Raw genomic sequence first — 26,205 nt, 5'->3', positions numbered from 1 at the left:
GTCAGACACACACATATGGTGCATGTAGTATCAGTGAGCGTGCTGTCCATATGTAGAATGGGGAAGGAGCGCAATCTATCCAAGTTTCAGTAAGGGCAGACAGTGATGGCCCAGAAGCTAGGCATGAGCATTTCAGAAACTGCACGACTTGTTGGGTGTTGGAGGAGTGCTGTGTGGAGTGGTTTCAACACAAGGTGAAACCATGTCCAGATGTTGTGGAGTTGGGTGGCCACCCCTCATTACAGATGTCGGACGTTGTAGAGTGGACATACTGGTAAAACAGGACAGGCAGCAGACTGTGGTGGAACTAATATCAGACTTAAATGCTGGACAGAGTACAAGTGAGTCTGGACACACAGAGCACCAAACAATCCTAATGATGGGCCTCTGCACCTAACAAGCCATGCATGTTCCATTTTTAACACCATGACATCAGCAACTACGATTGAAATTGGCTCGAGTATCAGCACTGGACACTGGTAGAGAATTGCATCGTCTGATGAATCCCAATACCTTCATCATCATGCCAATGGGAGGGCGCAAATCTGTCATCTACCAAGGGGACAGCTCTTTGACACCTGTCCTGCAGAACAGAGACAAGATAGCAGCGACTCCATTATGCCCTGGGGAACATTAAAATGGGCATGGGTCCAGTTGAGCTCGTGCAAGGCACAATGATCACCAAGGAGTTTCATACTTTGGTTGCAGACAATGTACACTCATTCATGATGATCATATTTCCCAATAGCAGTGGTAGTTTTCAACAAGATAATGTGTCATGTCAATTCCAGGCATGTGATTGTGTGGTTAGAGGAACACAGTGGCAAGTTCCAATTGATGTGCTGGCCCTCCAATTCACCAGATCTGAACCTTATCAAACACATCTGGGATGTGATAGAATGTGGCATCAGAGCTCATCGAGACCTCACCAGAATTTACGGTGATTAGGTGACTTGTGTGTGCCAACTCCCTCCAGTGACCTACCAAGGCCTCGTTGCTTCCATGCCATGTATACTTATCTGTGTCAAAGGTGGACATACCAGCTTTTAGGTAGGTAGTCATATTGTTGTGGCTGATCAGTGTATATTTCCCTATATTGTTTATCTATTTCTCTTGCAATTTCAAATAATTTGCACCATTTCAAACTGTCAAACACTTTTTCTAAGCCAAAAAATACTATGAACCTGTCTTGATTTCTAAGTCTTGCTTCTGTCAGTAAGAGCCTCCCTGGTGCCTTCACCTTCCCTAAAGTCAAACTGATCACCATCAGGCACATTCTCAATTTTTCCATTTTTTTAATATTATTCTGATCTGAAACATGGACAGAAGATGTCAAGCCAATTTTGCGATAGTTCTCACATTTACCTGCCCACAATGTCTTTGGGACTGGGTACACGATACTCTTCCTAAAGTCCAATGGCATGTCTCCAGTCTTATAGACTAACTTCAATAATCATTTGCTTGTCAGTTTCTCAAATTATTTGAAAAGTCTTTGTCACTACTAATTATGATCTGACTCCGCTCCTGAACACGCCTTAAAATACAATATTCGATTTCAGAATCTCTCCCTCACCTTGGTGCAATTCAGCTGGTAACTTTCACATATTTCCTGGCCTTTTCCAAGTATACAATATTATCTTTGATTTTTGAACAGAATATTTTGCTATTAGGGGCTGAAATTTCAAGCAGAACTCATGAAATCTTCTTTTCTCTTATTCATATTACAAAGACCGTATTCTTCCATAACCCTGCCTTCTATTCCTCCATCTAATGCAGTGTTCCAAACATCCATAATTATTAGATTGTCATCTCCCTTTAATACTGAATTTTGAGTTCAACTCCCTTATGTACTCTATGTCACCATCCTCTGTTTATGATCTCTGTACGTGTATCTGAGCTACAGTTGTGTTGATATGGATTCAGTTCTGATAAGAACAATTCTATTGTTGAACTTTTCACAGTAACTCACTTTTTGCTGTACCTTCCAATCCACGATGAATCCTACTCCTGTTATATAATTTCTCAAAATTATTGGAATATCACATATTAAACAAATACACAAAGCCTACTGCATACATTGTATACATAAACAATCCACATTACTCTCATACACTAACTGTATGAATACATTAATCATAAAGAATAATTTGTTTTGAAAAAAAAACTTCCATTTAGGAAATGATTCCCCTTTTCACCAGACAGGATACCAACATTTTTTGAAATCTTTCAGTGGCTGTTGTTTTCCAAAAAAACAGCTCTTGTTCTGCCATACCGCACATTAGAAAACATTTTGTTTACAGATGTTTTATTAGAGACAGTCTTATTCTTTTTAGTTTTTATTAACGAGTTCTGTCCCCAGTGGAATCATTGACAGCATGCCTGTAGTTTTAAAAAAGTAACATACTGGTGTTTTTTATGTAAATTTGCGGTATAGGTATATTTTCCCAGTCAAAATTTGAATTGCAAAACTGCCATTCGTCAGAGGTGACAATTCTAAGTTGATAGAGAGAGAGAGAGAGAGAGAGAGAGAGAGAGAGAGAGAGAGATAGAGAGAATTTACTGTCCACCAGGACTTTTTGGTTAATAATCTAAGGAATTTAAATTTGTAAATTATGGCATCTGGTACTATCTCTCTCTATGAAATGAACGTTGTACATTTTGGCCCCTCTCATGTTTAAGGAAATAAATACAGAAAATTATTCTACATAATTAAAATAATTTATAAGATGAGACAATCTCTTCGGTCTGGGAAGTGTTAAATATGTTCCACCCTGTTCCGTCACGAATTGTTCACTTTCTTCTTCTTCTTCTTTGTTTTTCCTACACATTAAAGACTAATTCTATTTGGGACAAGAAATAAGATGATGTCAATAAATAAATGTACTTTGCGGTTGTAGCTAATATGCTGGACACTCAAATAAATGGTTACAACATGAATGTGTATAAACTTCATGTACTCTTATAATTATTTCATTTTAGAGAATAAACATTTTTTGGAAAAGTGATATTAAAATATTATCTTGTGTGTCATTAATGAATGGAAATACAAAAATTAAGTTAATTTACTGATTTCTATATATGTTAAGTTGGCATTAATCTTATAACAACAGCAGCTGACTTTAAACATTTAAGCAGGCCTACTGTATGATTTTGGAATTTTGTATCCCATAACTATTGCTTGTTATACACTATATTAATCAGTGCGATATATTTGATAGTATAAAACTTGATAAGCTATATTTTCTGACCTATACAGAATCATTTAACCCTTTAACTGCTCTGGACGTGTTAACGCATGCCTTTGTACCTGTCCTTGTGTGCTCTGAACATGTTTATGCATGCCACCAGTCCTCCTACCTGGTACTCTGATCATGTCTACACGGCGCCAGCCGTACATTCGTGCCGAGCGCCTAGTAGCTGTTTAGTGTTCTGCTTGCATAGTAGAATTCTTGTGAGCATTTGTTGCTGTGTTCTTGGGTTGCAGTTTTTGTCTGTGCTTTTACTGACTGTTGACACCTTTAACATTTTGAGAAGAAAATGGCATGCCGTTGAGGTTGTGCACATGAGGAAATCGTCAAAATTCTCACTAGAAGCGACAGTGAGAATGACATTTTTAACAGCGATGGTAGCGATTATTCTTCAACTTAATTTCGAAGTAATAGTCCTGTGCCATGTACTTCAGCTAAAACAATGCATCTGTCAACAAGGGAGGGATATCATTCAGAATCTGATAGGTCTGAGGGTGATAGTGAAGTGCCAGTGAAAAGAGCTTGCTTTAGCAACTAGTTTGACTGGAAAAAAGTGATTTTCGTCCATTTATGCATGCGTTCGATGCTTCAGCTTCTGGACACAAATGTGGTTTAGGGCTAGATTCAAGTATTTTGTCATATTTCCTGATATTTTTAACAGAAGAACTGATTAAATTTGTAGCAGATGAAACCAACACATATGAAAGAAAATGCACCATAATCAGAGCAGTCTCATTTGTCCAGATGGAAAGAAACGGATTTCAAAGAACTGTATTTCCTCATTGCTGTTTGTATGGTAATGGCTCATGTGAAAAAGCTGAAAATCAGTGACTATTGGTCCACAGACATACTCTTGAACACTTATGTTTTAGGCAAAATTATGTCCAGGGAGCATTTTCTGTTAATTTTAAGAATGCTTCACACTTCAGTGATAACTCTGTCAGCAATGAAGGAGATAGTTTATTTAAAATTAGATATATTGCTGATAAAATACACACAACATTTCACAGCACATTTAATCCATAGCAAAAGCTCTGCATTGACGAAAGCCTCTTGTTGGTCAAAGGGTGACTATCATTCAAACAGTACATTCCCTCCAAAAGAAGTAGGTTTGGAATAAAAACATTTGTGCTATGCGACTGCCAGATGGGTTATATCCTGGATTTCGTTGTTTACATGGGCACAAATACTGAAATTGCCTTCCAGAATCTAGGGGAAAGTGGCGACATAGTAGCAACATTTATAAAAAACATTTTTAGGAAGGGGACATATGCTCAATGTCGATAATTGGTATTCAAGCATAGACCTGTTCCTCTGGCTTCATAACCATGGAACAAACGCATTTACTACTGTTTGCCAAAACAGATGCAACATGCCAAAATTAAAGAACAAACTTAAACAAGGAGAAACACAGTTTATGTCTACTGACAGTATCCTTGTGATGAAATCGTGTGACAAAAGAGAAGTGTGGATGCTGACCACCTGTAATACTGCAGAAATGGTTGAGATGGAAAACACAAACAGAAAGAGAGGTGAAAGATTAAGGAAACCACAATGTGTTGCAGATTACAACAAGAGTATGGGTGCTGTTGACTGCTGTGACATGTTGCCGAGTTCAGTGCAATCAGTACAAAAGACTGTCCAGTGGTACAAAAAATTCTTTTTCCATGTACTGGATCTGTACATTTTAAATGACCATGCTCTCCACAGATTAGTAACAGGACGAAAAATGCAACTAGCAGCATTTCATTTGTGTCTGATAAGAGAGCCTGTTGAAGCTTACACAAAAGAACAGAGGAAAGCTAGCAGAGGAAGGCGCTCAGGAGACGAGAATCCTGTAAGATTTACTGGGAGGCATTTTCCAAAGGTCATTGAGACGGAAAACTCGAAGAAACGTACACCAATGCATCGGTGTGCAGGCGTACACCAATGTGTCGGCGTGCAGTATGCTCAAAGCAGAAAGTGTGCCAAGGAACGAGATACAAATGTAGAGCATGCAACATACCACTATGTGTAGTGCCATGTTTTGAGGCCTATCACCCTAAACAAAACTATTAACTGTCTATAATCACTCAGAAGAGAAGGAGCGACATTTGATAATTTTCTAGAAGTAAATGACAACAAAAAGGAAATAAAAATATAAAACAATACAAAAATTGTATACAAAATAAAATAAAAAGAAAAAATATATTTTTAAAATTGCCAATGCCGGTCCAAAGCCCAGATCAAAAAGAAGGATGGAAAATATATTCAGAAGGTGTAAAAGAGTCTCCAACACTTAGGCTTTCTGACTTTGAAGTCATTTTACAGAAGTATTACTGCACTCTCAAAAACACGAACTGCATTTCTCAGATGCCATTAAATCTATTACAAACGTTAAGCATAAAATTAAAACAAGCATAATGCTACATTGCTGATTTAAACAAACATCACATTTGTTTGCATGGCCATCTTCCACAGCAGCTCTAACAATTAATTATTGTCAGCTTTGCCACCTTAATCTTACTGCAATTAATGAAGAAGAATTACACACTAGGCGCATTCCACTTTTATTTACAAAGCATCTTCTGTGGTCATTAGTGTTCCTGCATCATAATTACATCCTTTGCACACCACTGCTTTCCCTCTCTTCATTAGTGGAGGTTGACATCTAAAGAAGTCTTTGTATACATATAGCTGGCAGTTTTTTAGCTTTTTCTTCCGCTCTATTGGCACTGTACCTCACCTCACTTATGGAACTTGAGTTCCATAAGTGAGGTGAGCTACAGTGCCAATGCAGCAGAAGAAAAAGCTGAAAACAGCGATAAAGACTGCCAGTTTTATGTGTACAAAGACATCATCTTTAGATGTCAACCTCTGCTAATGAAGAGAGGGAAAGCAGTGATGTGCAAAGGATGTAAACATGAAGCAGGAAAACCACAGAACACAGAAGATGCTTTTTAAATAAAAGCAAAATGCGTCTGATGTTAAATTCTTTTTCATTAATTGCAGTACATAAGCAGTTTCAATGCACATCGTGTGTGTCAGTAATTCATCTGCAGAGTCAAAGCCACGGAAAAAGTATAGAGATACATCATGTGTCAGTGATTGCACTCAGAAGGTGAGAGAGCCGCGAACACCCTGGCTCACGAAATATTCAGCACAGGGTGTGCTCACCCAAGCGGCGAGCTCAGCTGCAGGCAACGGTCCATGGGGAAAACCATTAGTGCAGGTACCAGGATTAGGCGGCCTCAACGGCGTGCTCGAGCCAGCTACATGGATGTACGACTGCAGCAGCCAAAGGGTTAATAGCACTCCCAAAGCATCAGTTATTACATGTATGTACAGCGACACATAATCCTAGTGATTTCAAAGTGTGTATTCTGTGAGGAAAATTGTAGTCCTACAAATGGCATGAGCACAGTGTGGTGAGAAACACTTATACTGTAGAACTGGCTTTCAAGAAGATTAATGACAACTGTTCTGGTCCTACTGTTTACTCAATTATGTACCTATATATGTATTAGTTGAAAACAATCTTTGTTGCAATTTTAGTTCTTTTTTACTGCCACCAAGACTATTTTCAACTAATACCACTAAACACTGGTTTGCTGATTCATGCCACAGATGGATTGGAAGAATTATCTGTATCTACATCTACATGACTACTCTGCAATTCACATTTAAGTGCTTGGCAGAGGGTTCATCGAACCACAATCATACTATCTCTCTACCATTCCACTCCCGAACAGCGTGCGGGAAAAACGAACACTTAAACCTTTCTGTTCGAGCTCTGATTTCTCTTATTTTATTTTGATGATCATTCCTACCTATATAGGTTGGGCTCAACAAAATATTTTCGCATTCGGAAGAGAAAGTTGGTGACTGAAATTTCGTAAATAGATCTCGCCGCGACGAAAAACGTCTTTGCTGTAATGACTTCCATCCCAATTCGCGTATCATATCTGCCACACTCTCTCCCCTACATGATAATACAAAACGAGCTGCCCTTTTTTGCACCCTTTCGATGTCCTCTGTCAATCCCACCTGGTAAGGATCCCACACCGCACAGCAATATTCTAACAGAGGACGAACGAGTGTAGTGTAAGCTGTCTCTTTAGTGGACTTGTTGCATCTTCTAAGTGTCCTGCCAATGAAGCGCAATCTTTGGCTCGCCTTCCCCACAATATTATCTATGTGGTCTTTCGAACTGAAGTTGTTCGTAATTTTAACACCCAGGTACTTAGTTGAATTGACAGCCTTGAGAATTGTACTATTTATCGAGTAATCGAATTCCAACGGATTTCTTTTGGAACTCATGTGGATCACCTCACACTTTTCGTTATTTAGCGTCAACTGCCACCTGCCACACCATACAGCAATCTTTTCTAAATCGCTTTGCAACTGATACTGGTCTTCGAATGACCTTATTAGATGGTAAATTACAGCATCATCTGCGAACAACCTAAGAGAACTGCTCAGATTGTCACCCAGGTCATTTATATAGATCAGGAACAGCAGAGGTCCCAGGACGCTTCCCTGGGGAACACCTGATATCACTTCAGTTTTACTTGATGATTTGCCGTCTATTACTACGAACTGCGACCTTCCTGACAGGAAATCACGAATCCAGTCGCACAACTGAGATGATACCCCATAGGCCCACAGCTTGATTAGAAGTTGCTTGTGAGGAACGGTGTCAAAAGCTTTCCGGAAATCTAGAAATACGGAATCAACTCGAGATCCCCTGTCGATAGCAACCCATTACTTCGTGCGAATAACGAGCTAGCTGCGTTGCACAAGAACGATGTTTTCTGAAACCATGCTGATTACGTATCAATAGATCGTTCCCTTCGAGGTGATTCATAATGTTTGAATACAGTATATGCTCCAAAACCCTACTGCAAACCCATGTCAATGATATAGGTCTGTAGTTAGATGGATTACTCCTACTACCCTTCTTAAACACTGGTGCGACCTGCGCAATTTTCCAGTCTGTAGATACAGATCTATCGGTGAGCGAGCGGTTGTATATGAGTGCTAAGTAGGAAGCTATTGTATCAGCGTAATCTGAAAGGAACTTATCGGTATACAATCTGGACCTGAAGACTTGCCCGTATCAAGCGATTTGAGTTGCTTCGCAACCCCTAAGGTATCTACTTCTAAGAAACTCATGCTAGCAGCTGTTCATGTTTCAAATTCTGGAATATTCCATTCATCTTCCCTGGTGAAAGAATTTTGGAAAACTGCGTTCAATAACTCCGCTTTAGCGGCACAGTCGTCTGTAACAGTACCATCGGCACTGCACAGCGAAGGTATTGACTGCGTCTTGCCGCTTGTGTACTTTACATACGACCAGAATTTCTTCGGATTTTCTACCAAATTTCGAGACAATGTTTCGTTCTGGAACCTATTAAAGGCATCTCGCATTGAAGTCCGTGCCAAATTTCGCGCGTCTGTAAATTTTAGCCAATCTTCGGGATTTCGCGTTCTTCTAAACTTCGCATGCTTTTTCCGTTGCCTCTGCAACAGAGTTCAGACCTGTTTTGTGTACCACAGGGGATCAGTTCCATCTTCTTTGTTATTACACTGATGTTACAATACAGAAATTTGGTACTGGAAATTCTGTGCAGAATAAACTACATAAAATTGTTATGACTTTTAGAGAGATGTAATCAGAAGCAATAATAGGGTTATATTTATTTTTCAAGCTACATGTGACGACACAAGTGTTCCTATTGAACGATGACCTGATTTAGATTTTATTGAGAGTGGCCAACATCCAAACAACTATCTATGTCAAAAGTGGGCACACGCACAAGGAAAGCTGTGATGATGAGACTGAGCATATGGAAGAACAATTCAGAAATTAAGCGTCAGTTGACCAAACACAGGCAAGTAAAGAAAATAAAGTCCTCAAATTTTCCAGTCTAGGAGAAAAAAATTCCAAGAAAGTAATAAGCCATAATTTATTCAGAAGCAAATGTTCACAGAGGTCTCAAAAACTATTATGATTTTCCACGGCAAAGAAAAAAAAAATTAAAATTTATGTACATGATGGTTATAACTAAACTTTCGCTACATGAAAGGGCCCCTATGAAAAATGAGTGAGTGTAGGACAATGAACCTTTGTGGAAACATTTGTAAGGACAAGTGGAGGATAAATAATGCATAAACCATTGAAAGAAACACGTTTTGATTTCCACATGAAAGGGTAACATTTGTTAATTTTGTACCATGTTTACATTTCAGGTTACAAAAACTGATCAATGTGATGAACATTGGCATCCGTGAAAACTTGGAAGTGCACTGGAGGTACCATTTCACAGTTGTTCATGGCACTTTTCAAATGGTAGATAGTGGAATGTTCAGCTGTTGTGACACAGCTTGAAGATCACATACTGCATCTGGCATTCTTAGCCATGACAACAGTAACTTGTTCAACAATTCTTGGTGCAATTGGCTGTCAGCCTCTCCCAGGAGTAATTACAAAATCACTAGTTAATTTGAACTTCAGGATAATGTTTTTTAACCCCGGTGCAAAAAGAGGACCTCTCCATATTCATTTTAAGAGGCGATACTTGCGGAGCAGCAGCACTGTTGCCACTGCTTTAATAAAATAGCTTTAAGACTTAAGCCCTGCTCACCTTTTCCCGTCCCATGTTGACTGACTGCAACTGAAATGCACACTGATGCTACATCGCTGCACCAGTACCAGAGCATAATGCCAAGTCCTGGTGCATAATTGCAAGTCACGACACGAACACTAATAACAATGCAAATCCCGCAGCACATAGTCTGAACATAACTCCTATAAAGTTGGGTAGCCATATGGCAAACAGTTTTTGGCATACATTGACTCAAGTAGTGAAAGTTTAATTATAACCACCCTGTATTTTCTTAATGCATGCAGAAAATATTTACAAGAGTTTGGCATTTTGGATGATAAGACTAGCAAAAGACATTTACTGGATCACTGATTCTAGAAGTAAATTTAAAAAGGAAAACATTATCACTTAACAAGACAATACTCAGGTCACTGGTTCAAGAAGTAAACACCAAAAGAATAATATCTAATGAGCGGCACATCCAGGGAATTATCAGTTAAATACAGTTTATGTTTGTGGAGCAATGCATGAGAAGACTTGAGGAATCATAACAAAATCAGTGTACACTGTATTCACACTAACATCTGTTCACATATGATACCTGATCATATGGCAACTAACTCAAGAAATGTGCTTCAAATTGCTGAAGGTATAATTATAAGCATAATTTCAATATACAAATCACACTACTGTCAAAAGGAGAGTGGTGGTAAAGAGTACCTGTCCACTGAAATGACTGAAGCAAAAATGTATGAACACTGCAAGGCTGGAAATGAAGAAATGGAAACAATAAATTTCAGTTCCAAATGGCCGAAGCTACCAGTGGTAGCGGCCATGTGTGCATGGGGTGAGCCTGCTTGTGTGTTTTGTTTACTGAAGAAGGCTTTGGCTGAGAGCTATAATGTGTGATAGTCTTTGCGTTGTGGCTGTCTGCAAATCAATGGATTATCTTTACTGTGAGTAGCAATCTATCCTTTTCCTAATACTGTTGATATTTCTACTCGGAGTTTCCATCATTTTAAATGTAATTTTGTTGTGCAAAAATATTTTGTGTCTATATTTTGTCATTACTTATAGTTTTCTTGAGGTTTCTTTTGTCACCTGTTTCAGAATTATGCAGAGAAACATGCTACTTGTTTTTAGTGCACAACAGTCACAAGTTAAAATGTAGAACTTAACTTACCCCAAAGTTGGTTGTTTGCTTGATTTGGGGGAGGGGACGAAACAGCAAGGTTGTCTGTCCCATCAGATGAGGGAAGGATGGGGAAGGAAATCGGCTGTGCCCTTTCAAAGGAACTATCCCGGGATTTGCTGAAAGTTATTTAGGGAAATCACAGAAAACCTAAATGCGGCTTTGAACCATTGTCCTCTCGAATGCGAGTCCAGTGTAACTGTTTCCATCCTCATTCTGGAACCTCATTTGAACTTCGTTTGCCTTCTCTCTCTCTCTCTCTCTCTCTCTCTCTCTCTCTCTCTCCCCCTTATGCTAAGAACAAGACACACACACACACACACACACACACACACACACACACACCCATGCCCGTGGGAGGAGAGTGTCTTTAAATGTGTCAGCACATGTGCTATGTGAGCTAATGCTTTTTAGGGCTCTGAGGTGTTCAGAATAATTTGTTTATAAATTTCTGCAAATCTGTTCTATGTATAATAACGAAAAGAATGCCCTACAGAACCTCAGAACATACACAAAATGTTTTTAGGCCTTGTTACAATAATTACTTTAAATTGTTTGTATTTTACAAACCTACATCAAAGTATCCACTGACGATGACACAAATGTGCCAAAACATGTTTGGGCAATGAGAATATTAATTTCTTGCGTAATAGGTGTACCTGAATTCTGTTCATTTTACAGACAGTGTTTTACGGCATTGGCCCCTTACTTAGTTTGTATTCATGAATGTCTCACTGTAGCGTTGCTCTTGGGGGACGAAAATAAAAAAAATTGTTACTTTTTTTTTAATGTCGAAAAAGTGAATATTTTGGTGGGCCACTTGGCAACAGAATCAGGGATTGATTACGCTATTATAATAACATACGTTGACCATTAAATACCTGAATAAGAGCAGCATATTGATATATATATTTGAGATTGTTCGGAAGAAACATTATCATTTCTGTGCATTTTTATAGTCGCGATCTAGTCATACCCGGATCAACACTAAGGGACCAGAAGATTTACAGACTTTAAAAGAAATGCAACACTACACAAAAAAGTTGGTTCAGAAATAATAGGAAAACGATAATGTTCCTTCTGCCTCATGCTGCGTTCGGCCCATCAGCGTGATTGTAATTTCTGATGATGAAGTAACACAAAAATAATTATCATTCAGGTAAATAAGGAGATGGAATCATCAAGGTTAATTTACGAAAATAAGCACACTTATCTTTAACACACTTTTTTTTTAATGCTATGTACCTTTTCATATTAAATTACAATAGATGACCATTGTGTTTAAATACTTTAAACATAACAGTCAAAATGTCCTCTTGACGCTGTCTGTTCGATATCAGTTACAAGAAACTACATGTTTTCTGATTGGAAAAAATAACAATTAGCATATTCACTCAATATTTTCACATAAAATATAAAATACAGTTGTGGAACGCAGCAAGTCCGAGTCCGCCTTTCATAGAATACAAACAGTAAAAGGTGAGGCGCCAAAAGCCTCATTTGTCTTGAAACAACAGAATTCTTTTTTATACCATTAATCGATACATGTACATAGAGATTTACAGGCACCGCGCAAGAATGGCAAAGATAAAGAATAATAGATTCTGTCGCTGCTATGCGATGGTTCATTTCATTTACTTTACAATTGTTCGATAACTTTAGGCCATCAGGCGTTTACTATTGAGCGTATATTAATGTTTGTGAGGCGAAAATTACTAATATTACTTCACCCAGTACAAATCCCTAACCAATAGGAGAAAAAGTGCAGGTGATTCCTGTGTAAAAGAAAGGTATCAGAACAGACCCACAAAGCTACAGATCAATATTCTTACCATAGGTTTGCTGCAGAATTTTGAACAAATTCTAAGTTCGAATATCATAAATTCCCTTGAGATGGAAAAGCTTCTGTCCACAAACTAGTATGGATTTAGAAAGCATCACTCGTTTAGAACTGAGGTTGCCCCCTTTCTCACGTTATCCTGTGAACTGTGGATGAATGGCAACAGTCAGCTTCCATATTCCTAGATTTCCAGAAAGTGTGTGACATGGTGCCCCTCTGTGAACAGTTACCGAAGGTTCGAGCATACAGATTAGGTCCCCAGATATGAGTGTGGCTCGAAGGCTTCTAAAGTAATAGAACCTAGTATGTTGTCCTCGGCGGTGAGTGTTCATCAGAGCCAAGTGTGATAGGACCTTTCTTGCTCTCTATATTCATAAATGATCTGAGGGACAGGATGAGTAGCAATTTGTGGCTCTTTTCTGGTGACACTGTGGTATGTGGGAAGGTGTTATCAGTGAATGACTGTAGGAGGATACAAGATTACTTAGACAAAATTTCTAGTTAGTGTGACGAATGGCAGCTTGCTCTAAATGTAGAAAAATATAAGTTAATGCAGATGAGAAGGAAAAACAATTCTGTAATGTTCAGATACAGCATGGAACCAGCACATACGAGCAGTAGCAAGGAAGGTGAGTGGTCTTCTTCAGTTTACTGGAAGAGCTTGCCTTTTCCCCTTGGCTTCAACCACATATGCATTCGACATATACATTGAACACAAGTCCTTATCCCTCTCTCTGTGTCCACTTCTTCCTCCCTCTTTCCACCTCACCCTCCTACCTCTATCTACCTCCTCCTCCCTACTATCTACCTATCTCCATCTCACCTCCTGCCACACTCTTTGTCCATAACCTCCACCCCTCTCTCTGCCCATATCTTTCTCGCCCCCCCCCCCCCCTTTCCGTCTCCACCTCCCCCTCTTCCTTTTCTACTAGCCCACTACCTGTCTACACCTTACACCAGCTTCATTAACCTCCCACTCCTCCCCCCCCCCCCCCCTGTACATTTCCTCCTCCCCCTTGCACTGCCCATCCTCTCCTCTATCAATCTCAACCTGTCCCCAGCTATTCTCATCAGCACATGTAGCCCCTGCAATACAGTTCAATGAAATAAGCAAATACTATTCCCACAAGATTCAGACATGCAGCATGGGCTATACAGGTACATCTGAAGCTTGAAATCATAACAGATAATGGAAGAATTTTAGGGTAGTGTGGCTCATCTACATTGATCATCACAAAAAGAGCTGCACCCAGAAAGACAAGGCAGATTTCGATCACTGTTGGCAGGCAGGTGGATGGTACCACACATATAAAATGATTACACTTTCAGCTTTGAAGGGCCAACATTTATTGCGTTACATGGCCACAAAATTTACTTGTTAGTACGGCTTCAGGCACCCATGATTATGAATACAATTTTCCAGATGTCACATCATGGAGTTGTGCAGGTCCTGAATGTAGTACAGTGATACTCAGTCCCACGAATCTTGCCCCTTGCTTACAGTTCTTGCAGATTGATGGGTGGAGGGGGAGTCCTGACAGCACACTCCACGGCACTCTACACTCTCCCGATCAGGAGTCGTTGCCTTGATGGTCGTTGCCTCCAAGGCAGAAGTGGGACTCATCACTAAAGACAACCCACTGCCAGTCTTAAGAGTCCCATGTCCATCATAACTGACACCAGGCAGTCGGGCATTATGCTGCAAAGGTGTGAGTGGTAGGCATCATAACGGTTGGCCTGCAGAGAATCCAGTGTCATGCAACCACCTACCAATGGTACTAGCACTTGAGTGGCCCCTCCTACCATTGCCGTTGCATCTGCTCACATGTTGCGAACAATCTGTCAGTCCTCCCTCCTTGTGGTGCATGTCAGACATCCAGATCATACATATCCTGCATGCATGCCTTCCTGAATCCGCTGTAGTCAACAACAGCCAATGGGGCTGTTCATACATTGGATGTGACACGCAACACTATGACAGAACTACCCAGCCTCCTGCAGACCCATGATGCAATGCCCCTTGAACTCTTCCAGCTGGGAAACCCAATGTTGGAATGTGTTGCTTGGGCACAGTGCACATGCAACTACGCTCTAGTGATATCACTCACTGTCATACCAGCTGACACGGCAGTTTGGGGCCCTCTTGTATCAATTGATGGGAAAATCATGGCCTCAGATTGAAATGCGAATCTCTAATGGGAAGATGACATTCTTTTCGGGAAACAGTATTGAGAAAATTTAAAGAACTAGCATTTGATGCTGACTGTAGATCAATTCTACTGCCGCCAATGGACATTTCACATAAGAACAACGAAGGCAAGAGAAATCAAAGCTCATGTGACACAGTCGTTTTTCCACCTCTCTGTTTGCGAGTGGAAAAGGAAAGGAAATAACTTGTAGTGATACAACATACTCTCCACCACGCATGATTCAATGGCTTGTAAAGCATGTGTGTGTGTGTGTGTGTGTGTGTGTGTGTGTGTGTGTGTGTGTGTGTGTCTGTATATATATATATAATAGAGGGAAACATTCCACGTAGGAAAAATATATCTAAAAACAAAGATGATGTGACTTACCAAACGAAAGTGCTGGCAGGTCGACAGACACACAAACAAACACAAACATACACACAAAATTCAAGCTTTCGCAACAAACTGTTGCCTCATCAGGAAAGAGGGAAGGAGAGGGAAAGACGAAAGGATGTGGGTTTTAAGGGAGAGTGTAAGGAGTCATTCCAATCCCGGGAGCGGAAAGACTTACCTTAGGGGGAAAAAAGGACGGGTATACACTCGCGCGCACACACACACACACACACACACACACACACACACACATATCCATCCACACATATACAGACACAAGCAGGTGTGGATGGATATGTGTGTGTGTGCGAGTGTATACCCGTCCTTTTTTCCCCCTAAGGTAAGTCTTTCCGCTCCCGGGATTGGAATGACTCCTTACCCTCTCCCTTAAAACCCACATCCTTTCGTCTTTCCCTCTCCTTCCCTCTTTCCTGATGAGGCAACAGTTTGTTGTGAAAGCTTGAATTTTAAGAGAGAGAGAGAGAGAGAGAGAGAGAGAGAGAGAGAGAGAGAGAGATAGAGAGAGGGAAACATTCCACGTGGGAAAAATATATCTAAAAACAAAGATGATGTGACTTACCGAACGAAAGCGCTGGCAGGTCGATAGACACACAAACAAACACATGTTTGTGTTTGTTTGTGTGTCTATCGACGTGCCAGCGCTTTCGTTTGGTAAGTCACATTATCTGCTTATGAGATGTCTGCTTGTGTCTGTATATGTGTGGATGGATATGTGTGTGTGTGCGCGAGTATATACCCGTCCTTTTTTCCCCCTAAGGTAAGTCTTTCCGCTCCCGGGATTGGAATGACTCCTTACCCTCTCCCTTAAAACCCACATCCTTTCGTCTTTCCCTCTCCTTCCCTCTTTCCTGATGAGGCAACAGTTTGTTGCGAAAGCTTGAATTTTGTGTGTATGTTTGTGTTCGTTTGTGTGTCTGTCGACCTGCCAGCACTTTCATTTGGTAAAGCAGCACTTTCATTTGGTAATATATATATATATATATATATAAAAAAACAAAGATGATGTGACTTACCAAATGAAAGTGCTGGCAGGTCGACAGACACACAAACGAACACAAACGAACACAAACATACACACAAAATTCAAGCTTTCGCAACAAACTGTTGCCTCATCAGGAAAGAGGGAAGGAGAGGGAAAGACGAAAGGATGTGGGTTTTAAGGGAGAGGGTAAGGAGTCATTCCAATCCCGGGAGCGGAAAGACTTACCTTAGGGGGAAAAAAGGATGGGTATACACTCGCACACACACACACATATCCATCCACACATATTCAGACACAAGCAGACATCTCACAGGCTGACATATTTAAAGACAAGAGAAATCAAAGCTCATGTGACACAGTCGGTATTTCCACCTCTCTGTTTGCGAGTGGAAAAGGAAAGGAAATAACTTGTAGTGATAGAATGTACTCTCCACCACGCATGATTCAGTGGCTTGTAAAGCATGTGTGTGTTGCCTCATCAGGAAAGAGGGAAGGAGAGGGAAAGACAAAAGGATGTGGGTTTTAAGGGAGAGGGTAAGGTCATTCCAATCCCGGGAGTGGAAAGACTTACCTTAGGGGGAAAAAAGGACGGGTATACACTCGCGCACACACACACATATCCATCCACACTTGGTCTTTAAATATGTCTGCTTGTGAGATGTCTGCTTGTGTCTGTATATGTGTGGATGGATATGTGTGTGTGTGTGCGCGAGTGTATACCCGTCCTTTTTTCCCCCTAAGGTAAGTCTTTCCGCTCCCGGGATTGGAATGACTCCTTACCCTCTCCCTTAAAACCCACATCCTTTCGTCTTTCCCTCTCCTTCCCTCTTTCCTGATGAGGCAACAGTTTGTTGCGAAAGCTTGAATTTTGTGTGTATGTTTGTGTTCGTTTGTGTGTCTGTCGACCTGCCAGCACTTTCATTTGGTAAGTCACATCATCTTTGTTTTTATATATATATATATATATATATATATATATATATATATATATATATATATATATATATATATATATATATATATTACCAAATGAAAGTGCTGCTTTACCAAATGAAAGTGCTGGCAGGTCGACAGACACACAAACGAACACAAACATACACACAAAATTCAAGCTTTCGCAACAAACTGTTGCCTCATCAGGAAAGAGGGAAGGAGAGGGAAAGACGAAAGGATGTGGGTTTTAAGGGAGAGGGTAAGGAGTCATTCCAATCCCGGGAGCGGAAAGACTTACCTTAGGGGGAAAAAAGGACGGGTATACACTCGCACACACACACATATCCATCCACACATATACAGACACACATTCCTACGTGGAATGTTTCCCTCTATTATAACCATATATATATATATAGTTTGTGTGCCTGTCGACCTGCCAGCACTTTCATTTGGTAAGTCACATCATCTTTTTGTGTGTGTATATATATATATATATATATATCTAAAAAGAAAGATGATGAGACTTACCAAACAAAAGCGCTGGCAGGTCGATAGACACACAAACAAACACAAATATACACACAAAATTCAAGCTTTCGCAACAAACTGTTGCCTCATCAGGAAAGAGGGAAGGAGAGGGAAAGACGAAAGGATGTGGGTTTTAAGGGAGAGGGTAAGGAGTCATTCCAATCCCGGGAGCGGAAAGACTTACCTTAGGGGGAAAAAAGGACAGGTATACACTCGCACACACACACATATCCATCCACACATACAGACACAAGCAGACTGCCTGCCAGATGCACGACTCAAATCCTGAACCCCATGCACTTCAGTCGCGCACATAATACTGGAGCAACACCGACATGAATACTTGACTTGGGTTGGGACGATCAGATGCGACAGACTGGCAGGCTCCATCGCTGCATGTGCAGCAAGGTATGTCATCTGGTTACATCACATGTTCAACATTCACCATCCACCTTTGGGGATTTCCAAACATTTTCAGCCCCATATGTCTTAGATTAAATTACTTGTCTCAGCGTCATCTACATAGCTTTGGGGGTTTTTAAACATTAATGTGAGCCACCCTGTGTGTAGTGGAGAAATTGATGTCATTGTTAGCTACTTAATGACAAAAATACAATCTGTTTAATTAATAACAGCACATTTTACGAGAATAAGAACAACATCAACCATTACATCCCTCCTCCCTTTCTTACCACGCTTTCCACACGGTGCTATGATCTTTGTCGATAATGTGGTTGCAATAACTTATAATTTAAGGGGTCATTAAGTCATTTTAACAATCTGTAGTCATGTTTTAGTACAGAGAACTTTTCAGTAATGCAGTGCTTAATGTGACATCATCACCACCACCTTCATCATCTACAAAGATGGACAGGTTTGTTTGTTGTAGTCTGTTTTCTGTGAATCAACTTTAATGTGTACAATACTTATACCAACAGTTAATGACACAACAAGTCACTAATGAATATCACAATGACTGATTTACAGTAATGATAGTCTTAATCATTAAACAACTGGGAACTTCACACTGTGATATTACATTTTTGTGCACAATAATAGATTTTTTAAAATATCTGCGGTTTATCCACATAATGATCTTTGACATCAATGGGGCAGAGTAACTTCTATCTGACACATTACAGCTCATCACAAGCATATTAACTGCTCTTGTTTCTAACTGAATCCCAGATATCATAATTCAAAACACACAAATGTGGCTACACATGCATAATTTAAATACATTTTAAATCATTCCAGTACATTAAAATATATTAAAAATACAACCTTTCTTTTCAACTGTAATTTTTATGAACACTACAGGATTTCCTCTTTGGTTAGCATGTTAGACATACAAATCAATCATTAGAGTTCTCAAGTGACTTCCATTCTCTCAGTCATATCCTGAGCTTTGATTTTCTTTTTCTAATTAATGATCCATGAATTGGCTTTTGGGTTTGGGGGTGAGAAAAAATGAGAGGTAAAGAGGTACAGTTGAAAATAGAAAAATATGTGTGTTTGCCTGAAATCATAAAAAAAAGGGTGTGGAGCCATGTGAACATGCATGTACTAATACTGTGCTTGAGCAATTCTTTCTAAAATTTCTTACAAAATTTCATGTGGGTGTGTTATCTGCAACAATTAAAAGGTATTGTAATTGTCAATTATCATCAGAAAATAAATTTACCTCAGAGTAGTATCGTTCCTCTGGCAATAAAAAGCATGCAGCCCATCTCTTCATGAACCACATAATATTGCAGGCCAGGTTAGGACTCATTATAGCAATCAACTCTTTTATAAAGGCAGCTTGTCTCTCAACTTCACAAAGACGAAATACTGCAGAAACCAACCTGAAAATATTAATTTAATACATGATCACATTGAAATGAGGTAGAATATCTCAATATATTATCAGCGTATTTTTGGTCCAAGGAGGAGTTACATGGTTATAAGATGTCTACATATGGCATTTGTGTCCATTAACTATTAGTGTGATCAAACAAAATTGGAAATGGAAACTTGGGTAATTTAATTATTGTTGCTTCCACAGCTAGATTGAGACAGAGAGAGTTAACTACTTTCCATAAGATTCTACATGACTGATTATGTGAAAACACTGTTAATATGTACCACTTCTTAAATAACCTTTGTCAAAGAAACAGCTATACTGAACTAACAATATATTGGCTTGATCATTTATATAGAAAAATAACAAAAATATAAGAATGTGGGAATGGAATGTTCATATCCAAAGTTCATAATGACAACAGATAAAAAGTAAGTGTGTGTGTGTGTGAGTGTGTGTGTGTGTGTGTGTGTGTGTGTGTGAGTGCGCGCGAGTGCATGTAGGGGGGTGGGGGTGAGGATAAACAAAAAGGGGGCAGGCACTATGCACTAGCTGGTTCATCATATTGGCAATGTGGTAACTCTCTGACAGCTACAGAGAGAAATTTGGTCCATGGCCCAGTAATATCAAAGATGTTTGCTCCTTGAGATCACTGAAACAAGGTGAACATAGCCTTCAGATGCCAATCGAGGAGCTACTTGAATGAGTAGTGGCATCATTTTGGAAAAGCTGACATTAACTGTCTACAGAGTGGTAGGTTAACCACATGCCACTTTACTGAGACATCCAATATCATCACTGGCTGAGGATGAGCCAGTGTTCAGTTGGAAGAGTGTGACTCACGACACCTGTCTGCCGAAGCTTACTACTACACGAAAAGAAAATAAAGCTTGCCACAGATGACAAATTAAGTCTAGCATGTTATCACACAGTAAAATTGCTACAATTGTTCAATAAAATTGTACTCATCTCACATCGGCAGACATCACACAAAATGATTGACACAAAAATTGTCAAAATAAAATTGTGGCATTTCAGTGCAGTGTTTCACAAACTACTATATCAATGTAGAAATGCTATTCAATCAGTTCATCACAACTGATAATGGTTCTGAATGTCAAAGCTGTTTTTAAGTGATGACCAAAGAACAGGGATGAATCAGTCAATATACCATTTAAGAATGATTTCATATAGCAAAAAAGAATATTTAAGGTAATGAGAGAGGAAAATGTGTAATACTTTTATACGATATAAGCTAGAGGTTTCAAAATAACAATTCTTCCATGCAACAGCCAGCCAGTCTGAAGGAAGTTCTTAGCACAATTTCAGATTTACATTTTCCATCAAAGATGCTGAGCTCATCTTTTTCTTACTTTCAGATGGGACGTTGCCAAAAGCTTTAGATCATTAAATGTCATAGACATCACTTTTTCAGTGTGTGAGAGGCAAGTATAGACTCTCAATTATCACCCCTACAGCAACAATGCACCACCATATGTGGCACAGACAAGTCCTGTATGGTCAAACTAGTTTGAACGACAAAATAAAAAGTGGCAAATCATCTCACTGTGAAGAACTGAGATATGTGAAAGTCCTGGTGCTCAAAGACCAGTGTACAACAATCAACAATTGGAGAAGAGGTGGAAATCATTCACAGATCAATTTTCATCTTGCATAACACTGTGAATGACAAAAGTCACCATCCGCTAGGTTCTGTGACTGCTCACAATCATTTTAAAAGCACACTGAATCGAGGCAGCAGCATAAATGTTGCAGCAGCGTCAAGTTATCAGATGGCTTCTTTAGCCACCTAATCGCTATGGACGAGTGATGGTTGCATCATTATGACCCCAAGAGAAAGGAGCAAAGCAAGCAGTGGAAATGTGAATTTGTGACCATCGAAAAAGGCAATGTTAACAAATCATGATTATAAGAGTCAAAACATCACAGGAGCATACTACTGAAATCTCCTGTTGAGGTGACTGGTACATCTTCACCTACAGCAATACTCCACAAGCCACATGGTAGGGTGTGATGGAGGATACGTATGAGACCCCTAACTGGTATCCCTCCCTGTTCCACTTGCAGGTGAGAAGAATGATGTGTCGGTAAGCCTCGAATTTTCTCATCATGATCTTTTGCCAGATGTATTCGGGAGGAAATAATATGTTGACAAACTCTTCCCGGAAATTACTCTCTTGAAATTTCAACAGTAACCTCTCTGTGAAGCACACCTCTCTCATAGCATCTGCCACAGGAGTTTGTTGAGTATCTCTGTAATGCCCTCGTGATGACTAAATGATACCGTGATGGAACGTGTCACTATTCATGGGATCTTATCTCTCTCTCCTGTCAGTACTACCTGGCATAAGGGTCCCAGACTGATGAACAATACTCAAGAATCTGCTGAACAAGTATCTTGCAAACCACTTCCTTCATGGATGAATTACATTTCCTTCAGATTCTTCCAATGAATCTCAGTTAAGCAGCTGCTTTTCCAGCTATTTGTTTTATGGGGTCATAACGCTTAAGGTTGCTCTAGATAGTCAGTCTTAGGTATTTTATGGCAGGTACTGTTTTCAGCAATTTGTCATCGATGATGTAGTTGTACAATAGTGGCTTTCTTTTCATATGTATGTGCAACATGCTAAAATTATTTACATTCAGTGTCAACTGCCAGAGCCGCCACCATCACCAGCCCACTGTAGATCATTCTGCAAATTGATACTGTTTTCTGGCATTCGTATGCATCATCTGCAAAAAGTCTTAAAGAGCTTCTGATGATTTCTACTAGATCATTTATATATGAGGTGTGTTCAAAAAGTAAGGTGACTTTATATTTTTATGAAAAAATATTTATTTAATCATCAATATTCATGTTGTCAGCTTCAAAGTAATCCTCCTCAGATACAATACATTTGTGCCAATGCATCTTCCAATCCTTGAAGCACTTCTCGTAAGTACTTTTTGGTACTGCCTTGAGTCAGTGAAGCAGTTTTTATGTCTTCAATCATTGAAAATCTTGATCCTTTCATAAGTCTCTTCAGTTTTCGGAAAAGAAAACAGTCGCAGGGGACCAAATTCGATGAATCTGGTGGCTGAGGCATGATTGTCATGTTGTTTTAGGCCAAAAAATCTCTTACAAGCAAATATGAATGAGCAGGTGCATTGTCGTGATGCAAAAGCCATAAATTGTTTTTCCACAATTTCGGACATTTTTTGCATAATGCTTCTCGCAAACGGTGCATAACTTCAAGGTAATGCTCCTTACTGACAGTATCACCTTGAGGTAACAATTCATAATGCACTACGCCACAGTAAAAAACAGCGAGGGAAACTTTGGCATTTGATCAAACTTGGAATGCTTTTTTCGATCTTTGCTATCAGGATGCTTCCATTGGGACGACTGGGCTTTGGTTTCGATGTCATAACTGAAAACCCATGTTACGTCACCAGTTATGACCCTTTTGAGCAAATCAGGATCATCACTGATGTCATTCAAGAGCTCCTGAATGATGCTCATGCGACAGTTCTTCACACATCTCATGCCCAAAACATCTGAAAAAAATTGCGTAACGCAAGCTGACCTTTATGCCAACATCCTCAGCAACTTCTCTTATGGTAATTTGACGATTTTCCAAAACAATTTTCTTTACAGCTTTGACGTTAACATCTGTTGTTGATGTACTAGGGCATCCAGAACGAGGTTCGTCATTGGCATCTTCTCGGCCACCTTGGAGGAGCTTGTACCACTTGTAAACTTTTTCTTTTTTATTTATTTTTACTTACAGCAGACTCACCGTACACCACTGTCAACATTTCAAGTGTTTTAAAGCACTTGATTCCATTTTTCACACAAAATTTGATGCAAATTCTTTGCTCCATTTTTATAATAATCTAAAATCGCCGAACGCACTAAAACACATCTATCCTTTCTATCTGTCAAAAACAAACGAAGTATGCTGTACACTTGAAACTGTGAACATATGTTCGGGACATATATATATAACCGAATGTACATTGCCCGCACAATTTGAAAAGTCACCTTACTTTTTGAATAGCTCTCATATTTTATAAACAGTAATGGTCCTATCACACTTCCTTGGAGTACCACAGAAACCATCTTTACATCTGTCAGTTTTCTTCCATTAAGAGCAACGTGTTGAGTTCTATCTGCAATGACGTACTTAATCCAGTCGCAAATCTGGTCCAATACTCAGTAAGCTTGTATTATTTTCACTAAAGAGAAGTGTGAGACAATTGTCAAATGCCTTTCTGAAGTCAAAAAACACGACATCAACATGAGCGCCTTTGTCCACAGCGCTATGGATCTACATCTACATCTTCATCTACATTTATACTCCGCAAGCCACCCAACGGTGTGTGGCAGAGGGCACTTTACGTGCCACTGTCATTACCTCCCTTTCCTGTTCCAGTCGCGTATGGTTCGCGTGAAGAATGACTGTCTGAAAGCCTCCGTGCGCGCTCGAATCTCTCCAATTTTACATTTGTGATCTCCTCGGGAGGTATAAGTAGGGGGCAGCAATATATTCGATACCTCATCCAGAAATGCACCCTCTCGAAACCTGGCGAGCAAGCTACACCGCGATGCAGAGCACCTCTCTTGCAGAGTCTGCCACTTGAGTTTGCTAAACATCTCCGTAACACTATCATGGTTACCAAATAACCCTGTGACGAAACGCGCCGCTCTTCTTTGGATCTTCTCTATCTCCTCCGTCAACCTGATCTGGTACAGATCCCACACTGATGAGCAATACTCAAGTATAGGTTGTACGAGTGTTTTGTAAGCCACCTCCTTTGTTGATGGACTACATTTTCTAAGGACTCTCCCAATGAATCTCAACCTGGTACCCGCCTTATCAACAATTAATTTTATATGATCATTCCACTTCAAATCGTTCCGTACGCATACTCCCAGATATTTTACAGAAGTAACTGCTACCAGTGTTTGTTCCGCTATCATATAATCATACAATAAAGGATCCTTCTTTCTATGTATTCGAAATACATTACATTTGTCTATGTTAAGGGTCAGTTGCCACTCCCTGCACAAAGTGCCTATCCGCTGCAGATCTTCCTGCATTTCGCTACAATTTTCTAATGCTGCAACTTCTCTGTATACTACAGCATTGAGGAACAGAAGCAGATGTGTTTAGCAACATCTCTGTTTGCGGAATGTGTGTTGCCTTTTACAGGGAATATTTTCGTTCTCCAAAAACGTCATCTTTCTTGAGTATAATAAATGTTCCATAATTCAAGCACAGACTGCCATGAATGACATAGGCCTATAATTAAGTACATTTCTCCTCTGACCCTTCTTCAAAACAGAAATAATCTACACATTTTTTCCACGCGCTAGGTACCCTTCCTTGCTAGAAGGGGAGCAAGTTTTTTCGCACAAACCTTGTAGAATCTTACAGGTATCTCATCTGGTCCTGATGCCTTTCCACTACTAAGCAACTGTTGTTGCTTTTCTGTTCTGCAATCAGTTACCACAATATCTGCCATTTCTACATTCATATGATAATTGAAAGGAGGGACTTCCGTTTTGGTGACTGTATGTTCACTGAGTGATTGAGTAGATGATTTCGAACCCTTACTGATTTTACATAAGGCCAAAATCTTTTAGGGATTTAGTCAGATTATCAGAAAAAATATTTAGTTTAACAGTCTCCAAACACTTCTCTCAGTGCTTTCCATCCACTCATTTTCATTTCATTCTGCTTTTGTTTGTCAGTTACATTTTGACTTCTCTCGAATCTGTGATGAAGCTCTCTTTGTTTACAAAGCAGTTTTCTAACACAAAGTAATCCTCCTCAGATACAATACATTTGTGCCAATGCATCTTCCAATCCTTGAAGCACTTCTCGTAAGTACTTTTTGGTGCTGCCTTGAGTCAGTGAAGCAGTTTTTATTTCCTCAATCATTGAAAATCTTCATCCTTTCATAAGTCTTCAGTTTTCGGAAAAGGAAACAGTCGCAGGGGGCCAAATTCGATGAATATGGTGGCCGAGGCACGATTGTCATGTTGTTTTAGGCCAAAAAATCTCTCACAAGCAAAGATGAATGAGCAGGTGCATTGTCGTGATGCAAAAGCCATAAATTGTTTTTCCACAATTTCGGACATTTTTTGCATAATGCTTCTCGCAAACGGTGCATAACTTCAAGGTAATGCTCCTTACTGACAGTATCACCTTGAGGTAACAATTCATAATGCACTATGCCACAGTAAAAAATAGTGAGGAAAACTTTGGCATTTGATCAAACTTGGAATGCTTTTTTCGGTCTTGGCTATCCAGGATGCTTCCATTGGGACAACTGGGCTTTGGTATTGATGTCATAACTGAAAACCCACGTTACGTCACCAGTTATGACCATTTTGAGCAAATCAGGATCATCACTGATGTCATTCAAGACAGTTCTTC

At 39.7% G+C, this 26,205-nt stretch overlaps 1 protein-coding gene across 2 annotated transcripts in view; it reads right to left on the bottom strand.

The window, feature by feature from the left end:
• LOC126248904 (exportin-4-like) overlaps positions 1-26,205 on the bottom strand; it is a 239,542-nt gene that overhangs the window by 79,078 nt on the left and 134,259 nt on the right. For both annotated transcript variants that reach the window (XM_049950379.1, XM_049950380.1), the window contains one exon: positions 19,601-19,763. In XM_049950379.1, the coding sequence (XP_049806336.1) occupies positions 19,601-19,763 (163 nt within the window). The remainder of the gene's footprint in view (positions 1-19,600; positions 19,764-26,205) is intronic.

The sequence above is a fragment of the Schistocerca nitens genome, chromosome 3, assembly GCF_023898315.1.
Source record: "Schistocerca nitens isolate TAMUIC-IGC-003100 chromosome 3, iqSchNite1.1, whole genome shotgun sequence".
Classification (NCBI taxonomy): domain Eukaryota; kingdom Metazoa; phylum Arthropoda; class Insecta; order Orthoptera; family Acrididae; genus Schistocerca; species Schistocerca nitens.
Note: the sequence above shows the minus strand (reverse complement) of the source record. Positions and strands in the feature narration are given on the sequence as shown.